The sequence below is a fragment of the Piliocolobus tephrosceles genome, chromosome 15 (genome assembly GCF_002776525.5).
Source record: "Piliocolobus tephrosceles isolate RC106 chromosome 15, ASM277652v3, whole genome shotgun sequence".
NCBI classification, from domain to species: domain Eukaryota; kingdom Metazoa; phylum Chordata; class Mammalia; order Primates; family Cercopithecidae; genus Piliocolobus; species Piliocolobus tephrosceles.
The window spans coordinates 20,259,191-20,285,370 of record NC_045448.1 but is presented as its reverse complement, the minus strand read 5'-3'; the positions used below and the strand labels follow the sequence as shown (position 1 = coordinate 20,285,370).

Below are 26,180 nucleotides of genomic sequence, written 5' to 3'. Positions count from 1 at the left end.
TCTGTATTTGCAGGTTTTTCACATTTTTTGGTGTCAGCATTCTTGCTTCACAAAAATAATTTTAGATAGATCTTTCTTTTTTCTTTTCCCCCTCAAAGACAGCGTCTTACTGTCACCCAGACTGGAGTGCAGTGGTACAGCCTCAACTTCCTAGGCTGAAGCAATCCTTTCATCTCAGCCTCCAGGGTAACTTGGGACTATAGGCTGGACCAACGATGCCTGGTGCATTTTTTGTAGAGATGGGGATTCACCCTATTGCCCAGGCTGGTCTCAAACTCCTGGGCTCAAGTAATCCACCTGACTTGGCCTCCCAAAGTGCTGGGATTATAGACATGAGCCACTGCACCCAGCCCAGCTATTTCTCTTTTATTTTAATGCCTTAGAGTATTTTAATAATATTGGACAAGTAATCTTTAAAGATGTGGCAGAACTTTTTTGTGTGTGAAACCTAATATAAATAAATTTGAAGCCAGGCGCGGTGGCTCAAGCCTGTAATCCCAGCACTTTGGGAGGCTGAGACGGGCGGATCACAAGGTCAGGAGATCGAGACCATCCTGGCTAACACGGTGAAACCCCGTCTCTACTAAAAATACAAAAAACTAGCCGGGCGAGGTGGCGGGCGTCTGTAGTCCTAGCTACTCGGGAGGCTGAGGCAGGAGAATGGCGTAAACCCGGGAGGCGGAGCTTGCAGTGAGCTGAGATCCGGCCACTGCACTCCAGCCTGGGCGACAGAGCAAGACTCCATCTCAAAAAAAAATAAATAAATAAATAAATAAATAAATAAATTTGAAAACTTAGAAAGCATAATTTATCAAAATTGGCCCCACATTTTAACTCAATTCCACAGTTAAGCGTATTCATTGTTGACAATCTTTTTGATCCAAGTTTGCCTGGTTACCTCTTAGCTGGCCAGTAGCTCATTTAGAAAAGGACTAGTTAATAGAAAAATGTATAATATGTACCATATAATTTGCAGTTATTTAGTAATCATATTTTTAAAAATTAAAAATAGGTGAAATTAATTTGAATATTTTATTTAGCTCGTATCCAAAATATTGCAAAATGTAATCAATATGGAACTTACTGATGAGAATTTTTGCATTCTTTTCTTCATATTGTTTTTGAAATATAGCTGATCTCAAGTCAGCTTTGAATATAGCTGATCTCAAACTAGTCACATTTTAAATGCACAGTGACTATATGTGGAAAATTTTTAGAGTGTGAGTCGACAAATGTCTTCTCTACAAAGGGCTGTTGAATATTTAAAGCTTTGCATCCCATATGAGTTCAGTCACGACTACTCCACTGTGCTGGTAAAGCATGAAAATGGTCATTAGGTGATGCGTAAATATTGCTGTGTTCCAGTAAAACTTCACTTATGGGTACTGAAATAGGAATTTCAAATGATTTTCATATGTTTGAATTTTATTTTTTTGAACTATTTAAAAATACTAAAACTATTCTTAGCTAGTTTGTACAAAAATAGATAAGACACAGGCTTAACCCATGTACTCGACCAGATAGAAATAATAGGATAGGATGAAAACAAAAAGGCAGGGTTGTGTAGTTGATTGGGGAGTTCCTAGAGTACAAAGAGTTGAGGGAGAATCCATACGGGGGTAAATTGGGAATAAAGCCAGGTGACCTGCAGATGGCTAGAAGAGGAATAAACAAACAAAAAGGGGCCTATGCAGTACAGGCATTGGGGTTTGAGTTATAGTAACCATGTAAGAACGCCCCCAGCTAATAAAGGACTTGGCTTGGAGATTTGACCCTATAGTATGTAGTTGAGGCAATAATTCTGATACCACATAGTGGACAATTGAGTGCACGAGAAACTCTCATGTAAAATAATGTTCCAAACAAAAATGACAGTACAAACAAGAAGGATCAGCCAGAAAACATGTCGCAGGGTTCTAAGATAGGGAAGGGAACTTGAAAGTGCAAAGAACGTAAGAGTGTATTCCGAACCTTAAGAGATAAAAGACGTGAGCCATCAGAGATCATCCAAAGTCTTAACAGACTGCTGTGAAAAGGATCCATTTCATGGTCTTGTAAATAAGTCAATGAAAAAATAGTTCTAGGTGAGCTGCATTATTGGCTATCACCTACCACTAAATGAATTAGGAAATAAAACGTAGTTGGTCGCCCAGAACACTGAAATTCCCTGCGATAATCAAGACATGGGATATATAAAGGAGAAATGAAAAGCTATTGAATGAATTAGAGAGTAAGTAAGTACAAAGTATTTGTAAAGAAAACTGTAAACTTTCCTAGAAGTCTTGAATAAATGGAGACATGTGATTTTTTTCTGGGCAAAACTCAGCATTATAAAAATGTCAGTTCTCCCTAAATTAATGTGCGTATTTAATATACTCTTGGTCAGAATCCGAGCAGGTTTTTTTTTTTTTTTTAAACTTGAAAGCTTGATTTTGATGTTTATCTCAGAAAAATAAATGGTACTTTTCTGTCACCCAGGCTTGGAGTGCAGTGGCATGATCATGGCTGATTGCAGCCTCGACCTCCCAGGCTCAAGCAATCCTCCCAGAAAAACTAGAAAATTAATGGAAAACTAAAATTAAAGTGGAAGAGGAGGACTTGCTCAACCATACTGTTTCCGAGCAAAAGGGCTCACTGCCTGATGCAGTAGAAGGCAATGCTGTCGACCATGTTTTTGAGAAAAGAAAAGCTTTTTTTGTAGGTCAACCAACAAGGAGACAGGAGTCCAGCTCTATTTTATCTCCCTGTGCTGGCTTTAAGGGAGCAATTTTTATTAAAAAGGACTTAGGGGATGGATTTTGAGATTATTAAGTGATTGGTGGAAGAAAAGGGGAGGCCTGGAAAGTCCTTAGCATGCATGCACAGCTATCTCTTCATGCCTCCCGATGGGTCGCATGTGCAGATTGCAGGAGAGTTAGTATGAAACGTGGTGGAAATTTGGGCTGTGATGTCAGCAAGCTTGTTCTGCACAGACTACAGTCAGCCATGTTGGTTTTAACTGATATTAGCCAGTTGTGTTATCTTATAAGCAGAGAGTTTCTGCATTTCTTTCTACAGATTCATTCTTTTCCTATCTACCATCCTGCAAACTCAGGAATTTTCATTAGTCACTGCTTTAACTTTTTGGAGCGCAGTTTCAGTTTTTTAAAACAATTGTTACTAATGATGATTAAAATATTGTGGTATTGGACTCAAAATATATGAGTAGATCATTGAACAAGATTACTTTGAATTTTCATTATTCACTGCTTTCTTTAACTTTTTTGGAGCACGGTTTCCATTTTTTAAAACAATTATTACTTATGACTATTAAAATAGTGTGATACTGGACTCAAAATGTATGAGTAGATCATTGAACAAGATTACTTTGAAATAGATCTGTGTGTGCATGCTTGCTTGTTTAGGGTAGAGTGGTGAGATGAATTTCAAATCACTGCCAAAAGAATGATTATTTGGAAAATAGCTTGTGGGGGTTATTGGGTCTCATTCCTAATGGATTGAAAATTTTAATGAGTAAAACAAAAGCAGAAAAGATTTAATTTTTAATTTACCTATTAGGTTGGTGAGTCTTCAAAATGTTTGACAATGTTCTGTTTTGGCAGGATTGTAAGTGGCACTCATACTTTTGGAATCTAAACTGGTACGGTTTTCCTGGAAAATAATCTATAAAAGTGGATCAGTAATTTATATGACAAAAACAGAAAAGTCAGATGTGGTGGCACCTGCTTTTATTCTCTGCTACTAGAGGTTGAGGCGGGAACATCAGTTGAGCCTAGGAGTTCGAGATCAGCATGAACTCTGCAACATAGTGAGACATCATCTCTTAAAAAAGAGAATTTGTTTTTGTTCGTTGAAGTAAATTTTTGTAAGGATATAGTAATGTACACACCTATGTATCTAAAGGGATAATAGCATTATTTATTTATAGCAAAAGATTATGAACCGTCTAAATATGTAAAGGTAGTAGACTGATAGTATCATGTTCCTTCTATACAGAAGAGTACATAATATGTAGCCATTAAAAAGAATGAGTGGCTGGGCACAGTGGCTCATGCCTGTAATCCCAGTGTTGTGGGGAGGTCAAGGAGGGTGGATCGCTTGAGCCCAGGAGTTTCAGACCAGCTTGGGCAATATGGCGAAACCCTGTCTCTAGAAAAATTAGCCAGGTATGGTAGTGCTTACCTGTGGTCCCAGCTACTTAGGAGACTGAGGTGGGAGGATCACTTGAGCCTGGGAGGTGAAGGCTGAAATTAGCCATGATCATGCCACTGCACTCCAACCCTGGATGACAGAGCAAGACCTTGTCTGGAAAAAAAAAAAGGATGAGCTAGGTATGTATCTGTAGACAGATTTATGATACTAATTAGTAGGTGAAAAAGTGTATTAAAGTACTGTTATAGTTTAGAGTACAAAATGTATGAGTATGTAAGCATTTAAAAGTATGTATAACATATCAGGAAAGGTTACATGAGGATTTTCAGTTTCCTCTTTATATCTTCCAGTATTTGAATTTTTAATAATCTTTTTATCATATAACTATAAAATATTAAATTATCCTGACTTTTAGATTTTTTAGTGTTATAAGTAGAACAGGAATCCTAATACATTGTTTTCTACTTTTGTGCTAAAGATAATTCATGATAGATGAAGCTGCAAACCGAAAGATATCCGAGACAGGTCTCAATCAATTTAGAAAGTTTATTTTGCCAAGTTTAAGGACATACCCGTGTCGCAGCCTCAGGAGGTCCTGACAACATGTGCCCAAGGTGGTTGGGGCACAACTTAGTTTTATACATTTTAGGGAGACGTGAGATACCAGTCAGTATGCCTAATATGTGCAGTGGTTTGGTCTGGAAATATGGAACAACTGGAAGCTGGGTGGAGGCTACCAAGGCATAGGTAAATAAGAGACAAATGATTGCATTCTTTTGAGTTTCTGATTAGTTTTTCACTGAATGCACAATTTACAGGAATAATCACTTATGCGTTAGTCTGGCTTAGTGAAGAAATCAGATATGCTTTTTTCTCATGTGAGCAGAGGGATGACTTTGAGCTCTGCCTGTCCTTTGTCCATGAGAAATTTTCTTGCGGGCAAACTGTGAGGCAGATATGTAGCTTTTTTTCTCTCTTTCAATCTTTATAGCTATCTTATTTAGGAATAGAATGGGAGGCAGGATTTGCCCAATGCAATTCCTAGCTTTTCTTTTTGGCTTGGTGATTTTGGGGAGATTTATTTTCACTAACCTGAGTGGAATCTTGCAACCTTTTTGACCTAGGGCATAGTTAAAAATAGGACTCAACACATGACTTTAAAATGAAAGGATTTTATTGAACTCATAGTTTAACTCATATTTTCTTCATAAGAAGTATAAACCAAAATACAATTCTAAAGCCCCCAGCAACCATCTGAATGGACTTCTTCCTTGGCCAGGGTGCTCTTAAAATTTAACTTGAGGCCAGGTGCAATGGTCCACGCCTGTAATCCCAGCACTTTGGGAAGCCGAGGCAGGCAGATCACCTGAGGTCGGGAGTTCGCCACCAGCCTGACCAACATGGAGAAACCCCGTCTCTACTAAAAATACAAAATTAGCCAGGTGTGGTGGCACATGCCTGTAATCCCAGCTACTTGGGAGGCTGAGGCAGGAGAATCACTGGAACCCAGGAGGCAGAGGTTGCGGTGAGCCAAGATCATGCTACTGCACTCCAACCTGGACAACAAGAGCAAAACTCCCCGTCTCGGGAAAAAAAAAAAAAAAAACCTGGAAGACTGGTTCAGGCTATGATGGGAAGTGGGGGTTGGACATGCTTCATTATACCTCTCCAGCATTAACAGCAACGCACACCTTAAGTCTGATAAGGAACAGAGTCTATTCTCTCTGAAGCCTGCTATCTGGAAGATTCATCTGAATGATAAAACTTTTGTTTCCACAACCTCTTATCGCAACCCAAGCATTTCCTTTCTGTTGATCCCAGGTCTTTAGAGAAACTCAACCAATTTGTCAACCAGAAAATTTTAAAATGTACCTAGAGCCCTCATATTTGGCTCAGAATAAATCTCTTCAAATAATTCACCGAGTTTGACTCTTTTCATAGATAAAAGCAGGTTTCTTAAATGGCTGTGTTGTGCCTAGACATGAAATCAGTGTTGAGGCTTGTATTTTTTTAAAATTAAATAGGCTATAGAAAATGATTTTATATAGGGAAAACTCTAAAACTATGTTGTTGTTATTTATTTAGGAGACAGAGTCTTACACTGTTGGCCCGGCTGGAGTGCAGTGGTATGATCTTGGCTCACTGCAACCTCCACTTCCTGGATTCAAGCAATTCTCATGCCTCAGCTTCCCGAGTAGCTAGGATTACAGGCATGCACTACCACACCCAGCTAATTTTTATATTTTTAATAGAGACGGGGTTTCACTGTTGGCCAGGCCGGTCTTGAACTCCTGGCCTCAAGTGATCCGCCTACCTCGGCCTCCCAAAGTCCTGGGATCACAGGTGTGAGCCACCATGCCTGGCCTAAAACCTTGTTTTTCCTCTACTCTCAAGCTGTGACAACATAGACTACTTCTGTGGCCCATGTGTAGGTGGTTTTCTCCACACACCAAACAGGAGACACCAGCTGGGTGTCCTCTAATACAGTTCCATTGCTGTCTACCCAGAGACAGTGTCAGATCCCAGAAGTTGAGGCCTCAGTCTCCAAGACTGCTTTCCACCCCCAACACAACACTAGTCGCAAGTCTGGGCCTCCAGAACGTCTGACCGACTGGCTTCAAGTTGGAGTTCCCACAAACCCCTCTTTGGGTTTGATTTGCTGGAGTGCCTCACAGTACACTTACTTTTACTGGTTTATTACGAAAGATAAACCAGTAAAGGATACAGGTGTACAGAGCTGCTGGGCATGGCGAGGTATGGAGGAAGGGGTGCGGAGCTTCCATGCCCTCCCTGGGCGTGCCCCTCTTCGGGAGCCTGAATTTTGATTTTAAGGCCTAGCAAGATGTATTTTCCTTTTGAATACTTTTTAAAAATATTACTATTTATTATTTTTATTTTTAGTTTTTTGAGATAGAGTCTCGTCCTCTTGCCCAGACTGGAGTACAGTAGTGTGATCTCGGCTCACTGCAACCTCTCCCTCCGGGGTTCAGGTGTTTCTGCTGCCTCAGCCTCTTGAGTAGCTGGGATTACAGGCATCTGCCACCACTCCCAGCTAATTTTTTTGTATTTTTAGTAGAGACGGGGTTTCACCACGTTGGCCAGGCTGGTCTTGAACTCCTGACCTCGGTTGTTCCACCCACCTCGGCCTCCCAAAAGCGCTGGAATTACAAGCATGACGAGCCACCACACCTGGCCTATTATTTTTTATTTATTTTTGAGACAGGATCTTGTGAAGTAATTTTTTCCAGTAGCTATGGTTGAAAGACCTACACAGTGATTCCTCAACATCTGAGAGTTTCTTCTCTCTTGAATGAGTACTGCAAATGTATATTTTTAGATCTTTTTCAGCCTTTACTAAATTCATATGGTGAACATATGTTACACTCAAAAGTGAGCGTAACTGGCGTTTCAGCTCTTTCTTGTTTCCCTATTGACTGTAGGGTAAAGTCCAAACTACTTAGCATGAGCCAGGAAGCTCTTCATTGGTCTTCATGATGGTTATAGCTCCAGTTTTATTTTATCTTACACTATACCTCATTCATTTTACTCACCCCTTCCAAAGTTTATGATGTTTCTCCTCTCTGTGCCCAGAGCACTTAATATGCTATATTCTGTTTGCTAATATACCTGTTTTTCTCACCAGATGGAGTGCTTTGTGAGGGCAGGTTGTATATTCCTGCCTCACTGAACCGCTACCTCATAATGTGATTTTGTAAGATGGAGTGAAAAGCTACTATTTACCAGTAGCAGTTCTAGCTCTCACATTTATTTTGTGCCAGTCTCCTGCTAATACTGTGCAGTCATTTACTTTTTATTTTTGAATTTATATTTTTATTTTCTATAACATACCCCTAGAGACAGTACAGTTATGTCATAATCGGTATTACATTTAATTCTCACAGCAATTCTACAAAACAGCTGTTTCTTAAATGAAAACTTTAGAATTAGTGGTACATGCCCAAGGTCACTTAGTAAAAATGTAACCATTATGCTCACTCTACTCCCTGCCCCCATTCCACACCAGATTCAGAGTAGAAATGTTTTTTATCTAATGAAAAAAATCGTACTTTACATTGTTGTTTATTATTTCTCCCCTTTTAAAATATAGCTGGTGTATTCTCAGCAGGCCTTGCTCCAGCTGCATTTGTGCCAAATCCATACATTATTAGTGCTGCTCCTCCAGGGACCGATCCGTATACTGCAGCAGGATTGGCTGCAGCAGCTACATTAGCAGGTAACATACCATTCGTTTATCTTTATTATATCTGCTTTTTAACGTATTTAGTTTTGGGTGTAAGCTTTATTTCTATCTATTTGGGCAATTTGAAATTCCTGAGAAAAACTGAAACATTATCCAGAATGAACTAAAGTTTCCAGGAAGTTAGTATTATTTTTCAATTGTAATGCTTCAGGGAAACGCTTACACAATAACTTTTCCTCGTATACGTGATTGGCTTACATTTCAGCTTTATAGTTTTAGAAATCTGTTGTCAACCACGAATCTCCATTTTAATGACCAACCCCATTACCCACAGAGACAATGCAAAGTAAAATTACTTCTCAGAAAATAAAATAAAGGTAGGTGTCCTGCATATATAGGTCAGGGATAGAATAGAGTAAGGTAAACAGATATGGTAATTCTGAGAAAATATGTATCTAAAATTTCTCGAGCATGCTAAAATGTACAATCAAGCTGGGGGACAAAACGTTTGGATCAAGTTAGAAAGAACTTACTAAAAACTGCTCAGCCTGAGACTGTCACTCAGAATCTGAAATAAAAGCCAAAGCTGTCCAGGTGCGGTGGCTCACACCTGTAATCCTAGCTCTTTGGGATGCCAAAGCGCCCAGCCTGGGCGACAGAGTGAGACTGTCTAAAAACAAAAACAACAACAAAAAAGCTGTATTTATTGTCTGTATAAGTAAGGAAAAGTTGTGTGCTGATCAGGCACAGTCTTATTTGAACAAAGCAATTGGCTGATCTTAGTTGGGGTTGTTGGGAAGAGTTCGTTTTAGGTTGAGGTGTCTACAAAGACAGAAATGAGTTAGTCTGAGGCATTGTTTATATTGATTATACAGACAAAAATAGGTTGATGTCTGCCTTAGAATTTTGTTTATTGGAATGAGTCTGCTAATAGGCTGACTTTCAAAACTTGAGGCTGTCACTGGTTTTTTTTTTTTTTTTTTTTTTTGCTTTGAGCGATATCTTCACTGAAATATTGTCACTAATCAGTTTGAAATCCACTTCTGACAGTCAGTCTTTTCCTAGGAGACTGACTTTTAAAGTGAAGATCTTGTTTTAAAAAATGGGGAAGAAATTTCAAATTTATACTTGATAACTGAGCTACCAGAATGAAAGTAAACTGTCATTCATTAGCTTTTGGTGTGGGCTTGGATGTGATTCTATAAGGATGTGAGCTTTTCTGGTGCCATTTAACTGGATGTTAGTACGTAAAGTGTTGGTATAATACAGAGAACCACTAAACTGTGGGTCTGATAGAAGTAACTTTAAGAGGTCGTTTAGTTTGTGTATAAGTATTCTATGTATTTTGGACTTAGGTTTTCTAGGACCAGCATTGTCCAATAGAAATACAATGTGAGCCAGAAAATGTAGTTTAAGATTTTGTAGTAGCCACATTAAAAAAGTAAAAAACAATAAAATTATGTTCAGTAATACTCTTTAATTTGTCTCAATGTATCCAAAATATTATAATTTCAGCATGTTAATAAATTCAGGCTTCTGGCTAGGTTGGATGAGTTTCTAGGTAGATGTCATGAATAGAGTTTACAAAACTTTTATTTTTTGCAATGTATCCTTTCATTTTTACAATGTATCCTTTTTATTTTATTTTTTTACAATGTATCCTTTTCTTTTCATTGTTTTATTTTTAACAGTGTACCCTTTTTACAGTGTATCTTGATTTTATTTGTACAATGTATCCTTGTTTTGTAAACTCTATGCAGTGTTTTAATAGTCCTCATTTCAGGTTCAGCTTACCTGGCTATCTATAGAAATAAAAACTTTTTATTTTAGTGATTCAGTCAAATATACTGGGCTTTTTTCCCCTTTGAATGCAACGTGAAACCGAGAGTTTGACTTTTAAAAATGTATAAATACAAATAAAGATGTCCTAAAATTCCACTGATAACATTTTAGGACATATTTGTTATGTAAGTCAGGAATCATGACATTTTATTCATCATTTTAATGGTGAAGCTTTTTGTACATCAACTACTTACTCTCCAGGAATCAAATATTCTCTTGAATAAAGTAGACTAGAGCAGGAACAATTTATTCTTATTTTCCTAGTTTGTCTTATATTTTTCTTTGTGCTTGTATTATCTGGTGCTTTCTTGTCTTGACTCAGTTTCATATTCCTAACCACATAAATGCTGACGTCTCATTTGTTTTCTTATAATTTGCAATTGTTCTGTGAGAATTGTGACTAACTGCGAAATATGAAAAATATTTTAAATTTTAAGGTTTTCAATTCAATTACCATTGTAGCATGCTTGGTACCAGAATGTTCCTCAGTTTTGTGTTATAGATTGGAAAGTAAAATATTTAAAAATTATTTTGTAATCCATCTCAGTTGTCAAAATTCTGAGAGAAGTAATGAATTGAGCATTTAAAAAATCTTAATTTTATGGAAGCTGTGTTCTCTGAATATCTTATCTGTGTAGTGTCAGACCCAAAAATTGGCATTTGTTAAATGTTAGATTGATGGTTAAGTGTCCTATCAGTTTATTGGTAGCCTTGAGGTTGGATTCTTATCTTTTAAGACCGTTGCTGTCACCCATCAATACTTTGTTTTTTATTATAAAGACATGTTCTTCTCTAAGTCTTCTTTCTGCCCCCTTTTATAATCTAATGATAGGTTTATAATCTAATGATAGGTAACTAACCTCACGTCTCATAGGTAACTAACCTCATGTCTCTGTAAAATCAGTAATTTTTTTTTCGGGGGTCGGGTGTGGGGTTCAGGTCCAGCAGTGGTTCCACCTCAGTATTACGGCGTTCCATGGGGGGTGTATCCAGCCAACTTATTTCAGCAGCAAGCTGCAGCTGCGGCAAATAACACAGCCAATCAGCAAGCAGCATCACAAGCTCAGCCTGGACAGCAACAGGTAGGCCTTCCTTCTATAAAGTAATACCAAGTATTCTTTGAAATTCTTTGAGCCCCTAATGTTTAAGATTTGTGTTTTTCGACTTATGTTTCCTATGTAACATGACACCCGGCATATAGTTGATACACAAGTATTTATGCGTGGGATTTTTTTTTTTCCTAGTCACTATTTTATGAATTTAAAAGATATGGCTGTATTCAGTTTCTGTGTTTCTGTTATTTTGCGATCTTGAAATCTAGCAGTTTCTAAATTTCTTTTCCTCACTTATTACTATGTTAATAATGTTCCTATCAAAATGATTATTCCTTCATATTTTTCCAGGTATTTAAATTACAATTTTAAATGTTAACATGTTTCTGACCAGTAAAAAGAGATTAATAGGTATTTTATATTTTTAAGCAAGAAATGATAATGTATTTTCACTAAAGGTTAGCTTTAATTTCTAGAAAAAGAAAGATGTTTATATCTTTAAAATTTCAGCCTTTTTCAAAAGAACTAACTTGATAAATCTAAAAACACTATAATAAATATCAGGATTCTGGCTGTCGGGTTCATTGTATTTATACCAAAGAAGCACCATGGTATTACTTGACAGTTAAACTTTATTTTGAATTTCCTTTAATATATGTTATTTATTTATTTATTTATTTATTTGACAGTCTTACTCTGTCGCCTAGGCTGGAGTGTAGTGGCATGATCTCAGCTCACTGCAACTTCCACCTTGGGCTCAAGCGACTCTTATACCTCAGTCTCCCAAGTAGCTGAGATTACAGGTGTGCACCACCACACCCAGCTAATTTCTTCTATTTTTATTAGAGGTGGGGTTTCACCATGTTGGCCAGGCTGGTCTTGAACTCCCGGCCTCAAGTAATCAACCCACCTCAGCCGTCCAAAGTGCTGGGATTACAGGCATGAGCCACCGCCCTCGGCTAATATATTTTGATTCTAAATAGATGCTCTGTTGAAGCTGTTTTTGGCTCGGTCCTTGGACATCATATCACTTCATTGTTTAATAAATTATTTTTTAATCTGTATCTTTGGACAAACATAATGTCACATTAGCTTAAAATATACACACCTGTGTTTGATTCTTACAGAGAGGGACTTAAAATGACTCCCTCTTGTCCTGAGTAGTGTAAAATTAATGATTAAGTTTATCATGCTTGTATATGATTGCTACAGCAGCTATGTATTCCAGAATAGTAAACCTTGACCAGACTAAGTTTCCACTTTGTTTTGATATAATCTTGTGTTATTTTTCAAATATTATGTTTAAAAGCAGCTTTTACTCTTATTAAGGCTTCTGAATCCTGAAAACTTGATTTGGTCTACAGCAGTCTCATAACAAATTCATACCTTATTTGCCAAATATTTCCGTATTTCCGTTTTTTTTTTTGAGGTGGAGTTTCGCTCTTGTTGCCCAGGCTGGAGTGCAATGGAGTGATCTCAGCTCACCACAACCTCCACCTCCTGGGTTCAAGCAATTCTCCTGCCTCAGCCTCCCAGGTAGTTGGGATTACAGGTGCTTGCCATCATACCCGGCTAATTTTGTGTTTTTAGTAGAGACGGGGTTTCTCCATGTTGGTCAGGCTGGTCTTGAACTCCTGAGCTCAGGTGATCCACCCGCCTTGGCCTCCCAGAGTGCTGGGATTACAGGTGTGAGCCACCATGCCCAGCCTAGAAAATAATTTTAATAAAATCTAATTTTAGGCCAGGTGCAGAGGTCAGGAGTTTGAGACCAGCCTGGCCAAAATGGTGAAACCCCATCTCTACTAAAAATACAAAAACTTAGCCAGGTGTGGTGGCATGCACCTGTTGTCCCAGCTACTGGGGAGGCTGAGGTGGGAAAATCACTTGAATCCACGAGGTAGAGGTTGCAGTGAGCTGAGATCATGCCATTGCACTCCAGCCTATGTGACAGAGCGAGACTTCGTCTCAAAAAAAAAAGGATTAAAAAAAGAAAAAAATCTAATTTTAAAGTCTTTAAGATTTTGCCATTCTTCCTACTCCCAAACAAATCTTAAAAAAAAAAAACAAAAAAAAACTACCAACTGTTAGCAACAGGTCTTACAGCACTGAGCTCTGGGGGGGCTTGGTGCACTGATGTGGGGCCAGCTGCAGGGAGGCGGGGATCAAGTGGCCGAGGCCAGGATTTTGGCCACCTCCTGGGCAAGTTGCAGGACAGTGGCGCCGGGAGCAAAAGCGGCACAACGCAGCTCATGCACTTGGAGTCCTTTTATGAAAAAAACCTCCTCCTGGGCTTATCAAGGAAGATGAGACTAAGCCAGGAGACTGCATGCCAGATGTACCAGGCAATGAACATGCCAGGGAACTTCTGGCTCACACATCAACTAAAGGACTTTGGGACTTTGGATGCCACTGGAGAAAGAAGTCAAAATTAAGCAATTACTTTTCTTTGGATTGCTTCAAAATTTCTTGGTGATGGAAAATTCATTCCTAAAGCAACAAGATTAAAGGATGCTTGGGTTGGCGTTGCAAATGGTGTGGTCACCAAATGGCGACAAAGAATGCCCTTCTTGCCGGGCGCGGTGGCTCAAGCCTGTAATCCCAGCACTTTGGGAGGCCGAGACGGGCGGATCACGAGGTCAGGAGATCGAGACCATCCTGGCTAACATGGTGAAACCCTGTCTCTACTAAAAAATACAAAAAACTAGCCGGGCGAGGTGGCGGGCGCCTGTAGTCTCAGCTACTCAGGAGGCTGAGGCAGGAGAATGGCATAAACCCGGGAGGCAGAGCTTGCAGTGAGCTGAGATCCGGCCACAGCACTCCAGCCTGGGCGACAGAGTGAGACTCCGTCTCAAAACCAAAAGTTAGAACGGTTCAGAGCAGCACATGGAGATCCCATGTATGGCATCATACGAGGCAATAAAAGACATGAAAAGGATGTAAGGATACAGCAGTTAAGACAGTTACTGGAGGATTCTACCTCAGATGAAGATGGGAGCAGCTCCAGTTCCTCTGAAATAAAGAGAAACACAAGAAAAAGAAGAGGAAAGACAAGCATAAGAAGAGGAAAGAAAAGCATAAGTAAAGGAAGAAGGAAGAGATAAAGAAAAAATGGAAGGACAAATCTTCCAAGTCAAATGAGAGTTCTGACTGAGGGTGACAAGGACTTGACTTGTTCAACATTCTCTTCTCAAGAATTAAACACTGTAGCCAAGGAACAGAGGAAGATGCAGTCAGATAAAGTACCAGCATAGAGAGGCCGAGAGAGGAGGATATGTGGCTCACAGCAGTGAGCTCCCACCTGCCTTCCAGTGAAGATGTGACCCCAGGAGAAGGAGTGTCTCCTTCCATGTGCTAGCTCTGGACAGAGGCTGATTTTAGGCAGGAAAGTTTCTTCGATGTTGTCTTCCCTGCTGGTCACATGAGTTTACCGTTCATTCTTTTGAAATATCTTCCACAAGGTGGCAGAACTGAGGGAATCTCTGAGGCGTGTCTTCCAGGCCCAGCCACAGCTTGTGCCCTCCACAGTGTGGATTCAGTTCCAGTGGAAAACAGTCTGGAGTCTTCTCTGCTGTTGAGAATAATAAAAGCTCATTATTTATTTTTTTAAAAAAACTACCTTGTTAAAGAACAGAAATATTAGAAATAGTTATTAACCAAAGATTTTCTGTAACCTCCATGTTGCTTTATAGATTGTTCTAGTTGTTAAGAGCTAGTGATTGTGTTTTTGATGTTAATGTATTTTGTGATTTTTCATGCTAAATCTACATTTCCTTGCATGTAAATGTTTAAAGAATATCCAAATGCTGTTTGTAATAAATACACAGTTGTCCAAGATAAATTTACTTATCCATTATTTTATATTGATTTTAAGAAAATCGTTTTACCTTTGTAGGTTCTCCGTGCTGGAGCAGGTCAGCGTCCTCTTACTCCCAATCAGGGTCAGCAAGGGCAGCAAGCAGAATCACTTGCGGCAGCTGCAGCAGCAAATCCAACTTTGGCTTTTGGTCAGGGTCTTGCTACTGGCATGCCAGGTATACAATTGGTCATTTGTGGAAATTTGAATAGATTTAAAATGTTAAGTATAGGTACTCACACTGAAGAGTGAAAAAAAATCAAACTGTATTTAAAATCTTGCCAACCTGTAACAAAATATTTAGAACTCAGATGCTAATAATTGAAATCAGTATTGATTGTGAGAGTCAATGACAGGAATGGCAAATATGTATCAGAATTCTCAATGCAGCCATTTTTTATAACATCTATCTAAACCTAACCCAGAATTTTTAATATATTGCTTCAAGAAGTAAAACAGTTGTTGAGAGTTGGTATGCAAGATAGAACCTATTTGCCACTCCTGCCTTGTAAGAATAGTTGTTTAGTTAATACCAGAAGAATTTGCAGCCAATGTTTTTTACTTTGAACCCTGTTTAATTTTGTTTAGACCATTTATAGCATTTAAAGCTATTATGTATAACTTAATAGCAACAATGTCGATAATGTGTCTATGAAAGCCTAGTATAAAAAAATTACAGTATAAAATTTCTACTTATTGCTACTGTACAACTTTTGGGAAAGGGCAACAAAGTACTTTTTTTGTGAAACGATCACTAATAATAATAGAGGAAGGTAGGTTGTTTTCTAAGAAAAAAATGCAGCACTTGTTTTTAAACTTTAAAGCTATATTTGAATATCAATAGATAAGGCATAACTTGCCGTTCTTTTCTGAAGATTTAAGTATGCTTTTTTTCATGTTTGGTATATCAGCGGTTGTCCCTATATCAGTGGGTTACTTATTAATAGTATTTGAGTTCCAATTTCCATTTAATCGTAATGCAGTTTACTTTTCTATTCAGATCATTTAGGAAATATGTTCAGTGTATTGGAAAAAATAATGACTTGCATGATTGAGGGTGTCTTTTATACATTAAGTACTTGTAAATACTTCGGTATGTTGTTTGAAGAATTTCTATTTCAGTTACGTTTATTCCTCTCTGGAATTCTAAGATCTGAATTTATCATCTTGTGTGGTTCACGGGATAAAGAGAAGATTTTCATCATGCTGTCCCTGAAGTAGAAATGATAGTAGAGTGGGTGGCATTCTCATTGTTTTATTTTTTATACACCAGCCATATATTTTTGCTTCCTGGACTCTACTGTCATGGAGTCATTGTGGATTAGAGACCTTAGGCAAAAGCAGACTTTTGAGAAGTGGACTGTAAAGCTGAAGTTGTTTTAGGCACATGCATGTTGGGCTGAAAAGAAGTGAGCTGGGAGTTTTTGAGGGCCACTAAGACTATTTTGGGTTCTTCTTAGGTTTCAGCTATATGTAGAATGGGGAGAGGAGTTATGGAGTACAATAGTTTTTCCTGCTTTTAACTAGTTTCTCTGTGGAACCTGGAATTGAGAGAGTGCCTCTGGCTTGCATGTATTTGCTGTGACCTATAACCCATTGATCCTCCTAGGCTCTTGTTGCTGGCCCTATTACTCATTTCTTATAAATACCTTTGCTCTTTATATTCAGCTCATAGTTTTATTTCTTCTTCTTCCTCTTCTTCTTTTTTAAAATTGAAATGGAGTCTCACTGTCACCCAGGCTGGAGTGCAGTGGCACGATCTCAGCTCAGTGCAACATCCGCCTCCCAGGTTCAAGCAATTCTTGTGCCTCAGCCTCCCGAGTAGCTGGGATTACAGGGGTGCACCACCATGTCCGGCTAAATTTTATATTTTTTTGTTGAGACAGGGTTTCACTGTGTTGGCCAGGCTGGTCTGGAACTCCTAATCTCAAGTGATCCACCTGCCTTGGGCTCCCAAAGTGCTGGGATTATAGGCATGAGCCACTGAGCAAATAAAACCAAAGTATTTTGCTCTTAATTTTGTTAACTTCGATCTTACAATTTAGTTTTATATTCATATTTCTTCTTTCCCTTCTTTGAGTAAGCTCTTTTTTCCTCTCTTTTGCTGCTGTTCAACAGTGAATTCTGTTAGTAATTCTAGAAAAAAGCAACCTTTTGTTCTATATTTGTCTAAAAACAGTTGATTGTATCTTTTGAGTGATGATAAAAATAGGTAAAACTTTTTGTTTTTTTATTTTTGTTTGTTTTTTTTGAGACAGAGTCTCGTTCTGTCGCCCAGGCTGGAGTGCTGTGGTGCATGCAGTCTTGGCTCACTGCAACCTCTGCCTCCCGGGTTCAAGTGATTCCTCTCCCTCAGCCTCTTGAGTAGGTGAGACTTCATAGGTGCGTGCCACCATGCCCAACTTCGTATTTTTAGTAGAGAAGGGGCTTCTCTGTCACCAGGCTGGAGTGCAGTGCCATAGTCTTGGCTCACTGCAACCTCAGCCTCCCAAGTAGCTGGGATTACAGGCACTTGCCACAAATGCCCAGCTAATTTTTGTATTTTTAGTAGGCATGGGGTTTCACCATGTTGGCCAGGATGGTCTTGAACTCCTGACCTTGTGATCTGCCCACCTTGGCCTCCCAAATGCTGGGATTACAGGCCTGAGCCACTGCACGCAGCCCTACCCTTTTTAGAAATATAAATGTAAAAACCACTCTAATAAGAAGGGCCTTACTAGAATTTGTATTTGTATGTTTCGGTGACTTTTGGGCTGTTCACATGATCCCTTCACACTAAAACTTTCTTTGATGCCTTCTTTACTTCATTCTGCCCAGACTGTGACGATGAAATAATTCTCGTTTTCCATATCCAAATAGTTACATAGTTATAAAGCTAATGTGTATACTAAAAAGGGCTCACTTGAGAAAATCGATGTTCCTTCAGGGCTCATACTTTAACTCTTCTTTCTAGCTTTCTTCAGTACTTTATCAGATCCCTAGTTACTGTCCTGTTCTTCACTCTTCTGCTTTATCCTGTGTGCTGTTGTTTTTCTATCTTGAATCTTAAGTCTTTCCCCCTCCCAGTCCTTCCTTTCAACCCACTGTGCTGTTCTGCCTGTTCAGTCCTAAAAAGCTTTATCTCTACTCTGCTTCTCTCATGGACTATTAGTCAAAATTTATAGTCTACCCCATACCTCTTTTAAATTCTGCCTCCATAATTCCTTTGTAGTGTCTTTAATACAAGTTAGAGACAGTTACAAACTATCATTTCCTCTGTATCTTTTTATGCTCAGTGTGTTGCAGTTCACCCTGTTGACTCTGTCCAACTCTTTGTAACTCCTTTCTGCTGAGTGGTATTTCACTGGTAGCCTTTTCACCTCTCATTGCTTTTTTATTAGTCTCTGCTTCCTCTATATATATCCTTAAATATAAAAGACAGTCTGACTTAATGGCTCCCTTCTTCAGAGTTAGATTTGCTGTATTTCCACCACATAGCTATTGTGTAACCATGCCCAAGTTATTTTCCTCTTTGAATTTTGGTTTCAGATAGGAAAAATGGAGATCCTTTACACTTATTCCTTAGAAGAGTATATTTTCATTAATCCTTTCAACTGTCATCCCTGTGAGTTTACATCTGCGTCTTGAATTCTTTTCTGAACACCTAATACATACATGTCTGTCCTTGTACCAAACATTTCTACTTTTATGTTGCAGGCACTCCTCAAATTGAAAATGTCAGAAAATGAACTCACATTTCCAAATTTTCCTGTCTACTGTTTACCTTGTTTCACTTAACTCTACTATTCTTTAGAACTAGGAACTCTTAGCTTCAACCTCAAAGTTATCTTTAACTATTGGTTTTCTTCTATGCCTCCACATCCAATGATTTACCAATTCTTTACCATTCTGCCTCATGGTCATTTTTATTTTTATAGAGGCAGTGTCTGTGTTGCCAGATTGGTCTTGAACTCCTGGCCTCAAGCAATTTTCCTGCCTTGGCCTCCCAAAGTGCTGAGATATAGGCCTACCAAATGTCTCGAATTCTTTCGTAGTCCTGTGCTTTAATGCACTAGACCATATACTGTTATCCAAACTTACCATGCACTTCTATGCCTCTAGTCCTAGCTCATGTTCCTTTTTTTTTTCCAGCTTAAAATACCCCTTTATAAATTTTAAACAAAATTGGTGTATATAGTGTTTGCTTTTTAAAATTTCAGCCCATAGACATTTTATGATTACCTTTTCTTCTCATCTTAATATGGTCCCTTTCATGAAGCTTTCCTCAATCTTTCCCAGTGCTCATTAATTGTTAATTATTCCCTTGTCTGCTTTCTTTGGCATATTACTCGCACCTTTCTTTAGTACTTCTGTATGCCTTGCATTTCATTTAGCTATTTGGTTTATTTTCACCATTCTACAACACTTTAATGTGGTTGTAGATGGGAAATGTCTTAAAGTTAGAGAGTTTTGTTACTCTGAAGGGAAGTTGTTAGATCTATGTCATATGTTAAAGTCAGTGGCATTTTAGAATTAAGGAGTGTGTTTCCTTCTCTGCTAGATTGTGTAATTCTTGAGTATGAGGACCATGTTTTTTAGTTTTAGTTTTTGTTTTTCAATTCCCCATGTCTTGTCTTTCTATATCATTCTTCCCTACGTCTTTTTTTTTTCCTTTTCCCACTCTTGATACATTCACCTAACCTTAGTCGCAGACTTTCTCAGTAGCAAAAAGGTAATTCAGACGAGATCAGGCATGATCACGGTTGTATGGCCATAGATAAAACAGTAATTCAATGGAAATTAGCAGCTTTTGAATGGAATTATAGGGAAAATGCTACATATTTAAACTTGTAGATTAGAACAAAAACAGAACATAAGAGAATGTATAAGTTTTAATGATTACATTAGAACATTAGGCTGGAAATGAATGAGTTAAGCATTTATCCAGAAACTAAAAAAAAAAAAAAAGAGAGAGAATAAAACCAAAGAATGTAGAAGGAAGTACATAATAAAAATGGGAGCTGATGTGAATGAGATAGAGAACAAGCAAAATAATTATCCCAGAAATTACTTTGAAAAGACAATGAAGTTGACCACCTCTTTGAAAAGACAATAAAGTTGGTAACCTCAGAGACTCATCAAAACAGAGAAGGCATAAATAACCAATAACAGGAAAATTAAACAGTCATTAGCTATTAGGAACAATCTCATGACAGTAAATTAGAAAATGTAAACTGGATAAATTATGATGTCCATCTTTATCATAAATAGGAACTCTGTTCTTATAATTCTTAGACCAAAAAATAAGGGGAATCCTTGACTCCTTTTTTCCTCACATTCCACGTCTAATCTCAGCAAATCTTGAGGGCTCTCCAAATTCAACTACCTTTGTACCATCACTTCTATTTTGACTTGGTCCTAATTACTTCTCTGGATTAGCTTTCCATCTGGGTTCTCACATATCTTCTTGTCCCTTTTTTCTCCCCTGTGGAGTCCTCTCTCTACACAGTAACTGAAGTAAATGAAGTAAGAAGCGTCAAAGTAATTCACTCGTCTCCTAAAAACTAATGGTTTCCTGCCTGAAGTCAAAGTAAAAGCTCAAGTTATTACAGTGACCTGTAAGGATCTGGCCCCTGTTGCCTGTCTTACTCTTCCCTCCGTCTCTCTTCCAGTCGTACTGGCTTACTTTCTGTTCCTTCTATTTGGAAATGTCTTCCTATAGATATCTGCTTCACTAGTTCTCTCAGTTTAGATTTTTCCTCGTATGTCATCTTGTTATGGAGATTCTTCAGGACCCTCAGCTTCGAATTATTAACACTATTGTCACTGCCCAATAACTTCTCTCCACTTTCCCTGTCTGATTTTTCTCTCCTTTTAATATGTAAAACTAACATACCTTTTTACTTATTTTTCATTTATCTCACTTGAAGCAGAAAATAATCTCCTTTAAGGATATTTTTCCTTATTTTTCCCTGCTTTATCCCAGTACCTAGAATAGGGCCTGGCATGTGGTAGCCACTTGATAAATATTTGTCAAATTGATGAATTGATGAAAAATTAAGTTAAGCACAGAATGAGAGTGGGAAAAAAATATTCTGTGACAAAGGAACAGAATGCACCAAACCCCTGTGCTGAGGGGAAGCATGGTGCCTCTGAGGAGTTTGAACCCCCTTTTTTCCCAAAACATAAAATAGGTACATGAGTACCAGGTAAAACTGGAAAGACAGCCAGGAACCAACCAGATCACGTTGTGGGCCATATTCAGAGTTTTGCTTTTCATTTCAAACCCTTTGGAAGGTTTGGAGCAAGAGTGTGGATTGATATCTTTTAATATCAATCTCAGACCACAGTCTCTGTGGAGAATGTGTTATAGACACGGAACAAAAGAGCAAGGGCAGACCATATAATCTGGTTGGACAGGAAAGTAACCATCACAAGAATGGATGGATTTGAGAAAGATATAGAAGGTTAATGAACAGGCCTTCAGAGATGAGTTGACTGGATTATTTTGTCTCTGGGAATTTATATATGCAAAATTTAGTTAAGTAGCAGTTAAGTGCTGTTTGATTTGTCAGTAGAGTGTTTTTAGCCAAATGTCCAAATGGATTTACTTCTATTTTTCATTCAAAATCAGATGTTAAGTAAATGACAATGTTTTTGAACAAGAATATTTTTTGTGTGCCTTGCATTTAGGACTAGACCACAAATACTAGTTAAGACTCTTGACTGGTATGTACATCTTGAAATTTACTAGTAATGTGGATGTTTTATTAGCAGTGTGCTATTGCTTATTCTTGGTCAGAATTACTGTATTTACTGAAAACAACCTGTGCATGTGGAAGTTTCAGTCTTGTAGGTGAAGTGTTTATCTGAGCATTGTTTATTATATTTGAGCTGAATTTAGCCTACTGTGTTTAAAGGCAATAAAATGCTCATGCTGCATTATCACTAATTTTACTATAACTCTGATTTCTGCATAGTGTTAACAAAATAAGACTAAAATTGATGTTGGAATGTATTTCAATAGAGTCTGTGTTTTTAAAAACTTCTTAAAGGGTCAGGCACAGTTGGGAGACTGAGGCGGGAGGATCGCTGGCCCAGGAGTTAAAGACTAGGCTAGGCAACATAGTGAGGCCCTATTTCTATAGAAGATAAGAAATTAGCCAGGCCTGGTAGCATGTACCTGTAGTCCCAGCCACTTAGGATGCTGAGGCAGCAGGATCATGTAAGCCCAGGAGTTCGAGGCAGCAGTGAGCTATGATTATGCCATTGTGCTCCAGCCTAGACAACAGAGCAAGACAGCACTCTTTAAGGGAAAAAACAGTTGCTAGTATATTTTTTTGCTGATAGTTGTAAGGTTATTGGGCCTCAGGTTTTGTTGCTTTATAAGGCAGCCTTTCTCAACTGTGTTCCAGAAAAGAATAAAGCCTTATTCTTATTGTTCTAAAGTATCCACAGTGTATATAGTTAACTTCTCTCCTATGATTCCAGAGTGATGCTTGTATACCATCCTTAGGAGAATTAACAAAATACTTACTTAAATCATTTTCTGTGTTTTTGGTTCAACAGGGAATCTCCATTAAGAAAATCTGCTAAAAAGTTAACTTTATTCTCCACTAGTTGTGAAGATTGCAGATTTACCTACCTTGTGCTTAAGGCTACAGTAAAACTAAAGCCTGTGTGATTTTTAATTAAACTCTAGCTTGAGAATCTTCACAAATAGAATGTTTGGCTTAAGTCTTTTTTCTTTTTTTTTTTTTTTTTTTTTTTTTTTTGAGGCAGAGTCTCGTCGCCCGGGCTGGAGTGCAGTGGCCTGATCTCAGCTCACTGCAAGCTCCGCCTCCCGGATTTACGCCATTCTCCTGCCTCAGCCTCCCGAGTAGCTGGGACTACAGGCGCCTGCCACCTCGCCCGGCTAGTTTTTGTATTTTTAGTAGAGACGAGGTTTCACCATGTTAGCCAGGATGGTCTCGATCTCCTGACCTCGTGATCCGCCCGTCTCGGCCTCCCAAAGTGCTGGGATTACAGGTTTGAGCCACCGCGCCCGGCCTTGGCTTAAGTTTTTAAAGAGATGGTTATAAATGAAAATCTAAGGGAATGCTGGTAATAAGACACTTGGTTTTGAACTTCAATGAAATTGCATAGTAAACATTTCATACAGTGTTCTACCTCGCTATTCCCAGTTTTTTTAATCCTTCCTCTTCGAAGGACTAAATGGTGATATTTTTTTCTAATATCAGCCCTTCCTTCATAGCCTGTAGTTTCTATATTAAGGAAAATACCTCTTCATTTTGTGGCCCCTAAGTAAAATTTAGAGAAAAAATGTTTAATGACAGTCTATTACTTTTTCATATATTTAGTAAGACCTTGTCAAATGTGTTGCTTTGCATATATTAACTGAGGATTTTATAGTGATAATACAAATAGCTATGTTTTCTAGTTGAAAAATTACAAATGCAGGGGAAAATAAATATGCATGTTTTTGTAATAAGTGCTTTCATTAGTGAACATTTATTTTATTTAGGCTATCAAGTATTAGCTCCAACTGCCTATTATGATCAGACTGGTGCCTTAGTGGTTGGCCCTGGAGCAAGGACTGGCCTTGGAACTCCAGTTCGGTTAATGGCTCCAACACCTGTTTTAATTAGTTCAGCAGCAGCACAAGCTGGTAAGTGTAACTGACATTTTTAGGATAATATTTTTCTGGTGTTGAGATCTCATTTTTTAAATATAGAATAATTTCCTGGCTGGTTTAAAGAAGTATCTGAAATTTATTTTACAGCAGCGGCAGCAGCAGCTGGAGGAACTGCAAGTAGCCTTACAGGCAGCACAAATGGTCTGTTTCGGCCAATTGGCACTCAGCCACCACAGCAGCAGCAGCAACAGCAGCCAAGCACTAATCTGCAATCTAATTCATTTTATGGAAGCAGTTCTTTGACTAATAGCTCCCAGAGTAGTTCTTTATTTTCTCATGGACCTGGTCAACCTGGAAGTACATCTCTTGGCTTTGGAAGTGGTAACTCTTTGGGTGCTGCTATAGGCTCAGCCCTCAGTGGATTTGGTTCATCAGGTAAGTTTTTTTTTACGATGAGCATACTCTGCTAAGTGGAAGAGGTATATGAGTGTGTTTAACATTAAAATAAGCAATAATAGCATGTAGTATAGGAAGGACAGGAATAAAGTATTGGACTGCTGGTTTAATTTTGTAGGAAAAAAATATCCTGCAAATCTTTTTAACACTCACCAATGTTTAACTCATTACAAGCAGCCTATTCTTAACTCATATGTAATACATTTCCTTTTTCCCTGGCTCTAGGAATTGATTACTGTAATTTTTGTTTCAGTAAGGTTATTTGGGTCAATATATTATTCACTAATTATTAGCTCATCTTCATTCACTACATAATATTAATGTTTGTGGAGGTAAATATTTTGCCATCTTAAATTTTTGGTATTTTAAAGCAGTTATCTTTGTGTGCTTATTAGATGGTTTATTCTTAATAAATGCTGGTAGTTTATTACAGTTTTAAAATTTGGCCTAATATAAAAAAATACATATGTGTGTGTATAAGTAATGAAATGTTCTCAACAGAATCCCCTAAGAAACTACCAGTATGGTTATCTTTTTTTAGATTAAATAAGTTAGCCTTTGTCACTAAAAATTTACTTAAAAGGGTATCTATTCATGTATCTTAGCTTTATATGACACTTAAGAAATCAAAATTTTAAATAGCTTCACTAAATAATTGACCCACTCAAACTGGTTCCTGGATCCTGTGATAGAGGAAGAACTAAGTGAAATCAGAAGAGGCCCACATTGACTTCTTGTTGATACACTTGGTGTATTCTGTGAGTTTTCCACAGTACTCAGGAAACATTGGGGGAAAAACAGCTGACCCAGTTCTGTTGGTGCAGTTGGCAGCCTTTTCTTCATGAGGATAGGGCTATTTGGACCTCAAGAGATTTTCTGTTTCTGTAACATGACTTGCTACAGTCCTTAATATCTGTTTCTCATCTCTTTTCTTACCACATCAAATTATATTCTTTTCTGGTGTGGAAAATGGCAGAACTAACACATGCCAGGCATTATTAACAATGCTTGCCAGTTTTCTAAGGGAGTGTCTTCTGAACTTTTATCATTCATATATACAGGAAGGATGGTCTAGAACAGCCATAAACTTTTAGATGGCAGAATCTTTTTTCATTTATTGTCATGAAATACAATAAGTGAATGTCATATTTGACTGACACAAAATTATATAAATACTGCTCATAAGAATTTCTGAGGGAAAATCCAGTGAACATGGGGATTGTTAAATCTTTTCATTTTTGTACTTGAGTTTTTTCATTGCTTTTGGAGTTGTGTATCTCTTTGTCCACCTCACGCACTCCCATAGGACTCATTCCTTGTTTCTAACACAATTGGAACAGTTTCTCCAAAGAATCCTAAATATTCTGAGGAAAACTGGAAGAAGAAGTAACATAAAAAACTTGTGGAAATAGTTTCTAAATTATAAATTGTAGGCCCTAAATAATTCAGAAAAAAGCATTGATTAAACCCCATGTTTCCTTTCTTACATAGTATGTCACTGATGGTCTGGTACAGATTTCTAGGCCCCTACTCAGTTCTTTCAAATTTCCATTTGTTTCTTAGGTAAGGCTGCTTTCCCCCTTTCAAGAATTGATTGACATGAACATTTTGTCCCCTACAGATGCCGTTTCCCCAAAACTAACCTTCACGCCTCAGTTATTTACAAGCATGGCTTACTCAATTCTGACTCCAATCTGTAAGAGCTTCATTTTACCTTGCTTTAGAGAGCATTAGTGATTGCCACCCCTGAATGCCAGTAAAGAGTCCATCATCTCCCTTCTCTTGGGCATTTTGTGGGAGTTTATTCAAGTGCTATGCATATGGACTCTTACAAGTTTGCCCACTGCCTTTTCACATTATGGCAATTATATACTTATATGAACTCTAAAACATAATGTGGTTGTGTGCCTGTATGCACGTACACAAGTAACATACACAATCGTTCTCTTACCTCTATGATGAAATTATTAATGTTTAACAGTGTTAAATACCCCATTTTATGATACAGTT

At 38.1% G+C, this 26,180-nt stretch overlaps 1 protein-coding gene across 13 annotated transcripts in view; it reads left to right on the top strand.

Annotated features, from left to right (window-relative positions):
• PUM2 (pumilio RNA binding family member 2) overlaps positions 1-26,180 on the top strand; it is a 105,115-nt gene that overhangs the window by 44,011 nt on the left and 34,924 nt on the right. For 11 of the 13 annotated variants that reach the window (XM_023230067.2, XM_023230068.2, XM_023230060.2 and 8 more), the window contains 5 exons: positions 8,261-8,386; positions 11,135-11,277; positions 15,140-15,278; positions 23,604-23,747; positions 23,862-24,149. In XM_023230067.2, the coding sequence (XP_023085835.1) occupies positions 8,261-8,386; positions 11,135-11,277; positions 15,140-15,278; positions 23,604-23,747; positions 23,862-24,149 (840 nt within the window). The remainder of the gene's footprint in view (positions 1-8,260; positions 8,387-11,134; positions 11,278-15,139; positions 15,279-23,603; positions 23,748-23,861; positions 24,150-26,180) is intronic. The other 2 variants (XM_023230071.1, XM_023230062.1) reach the window with 1 other exon arrangement.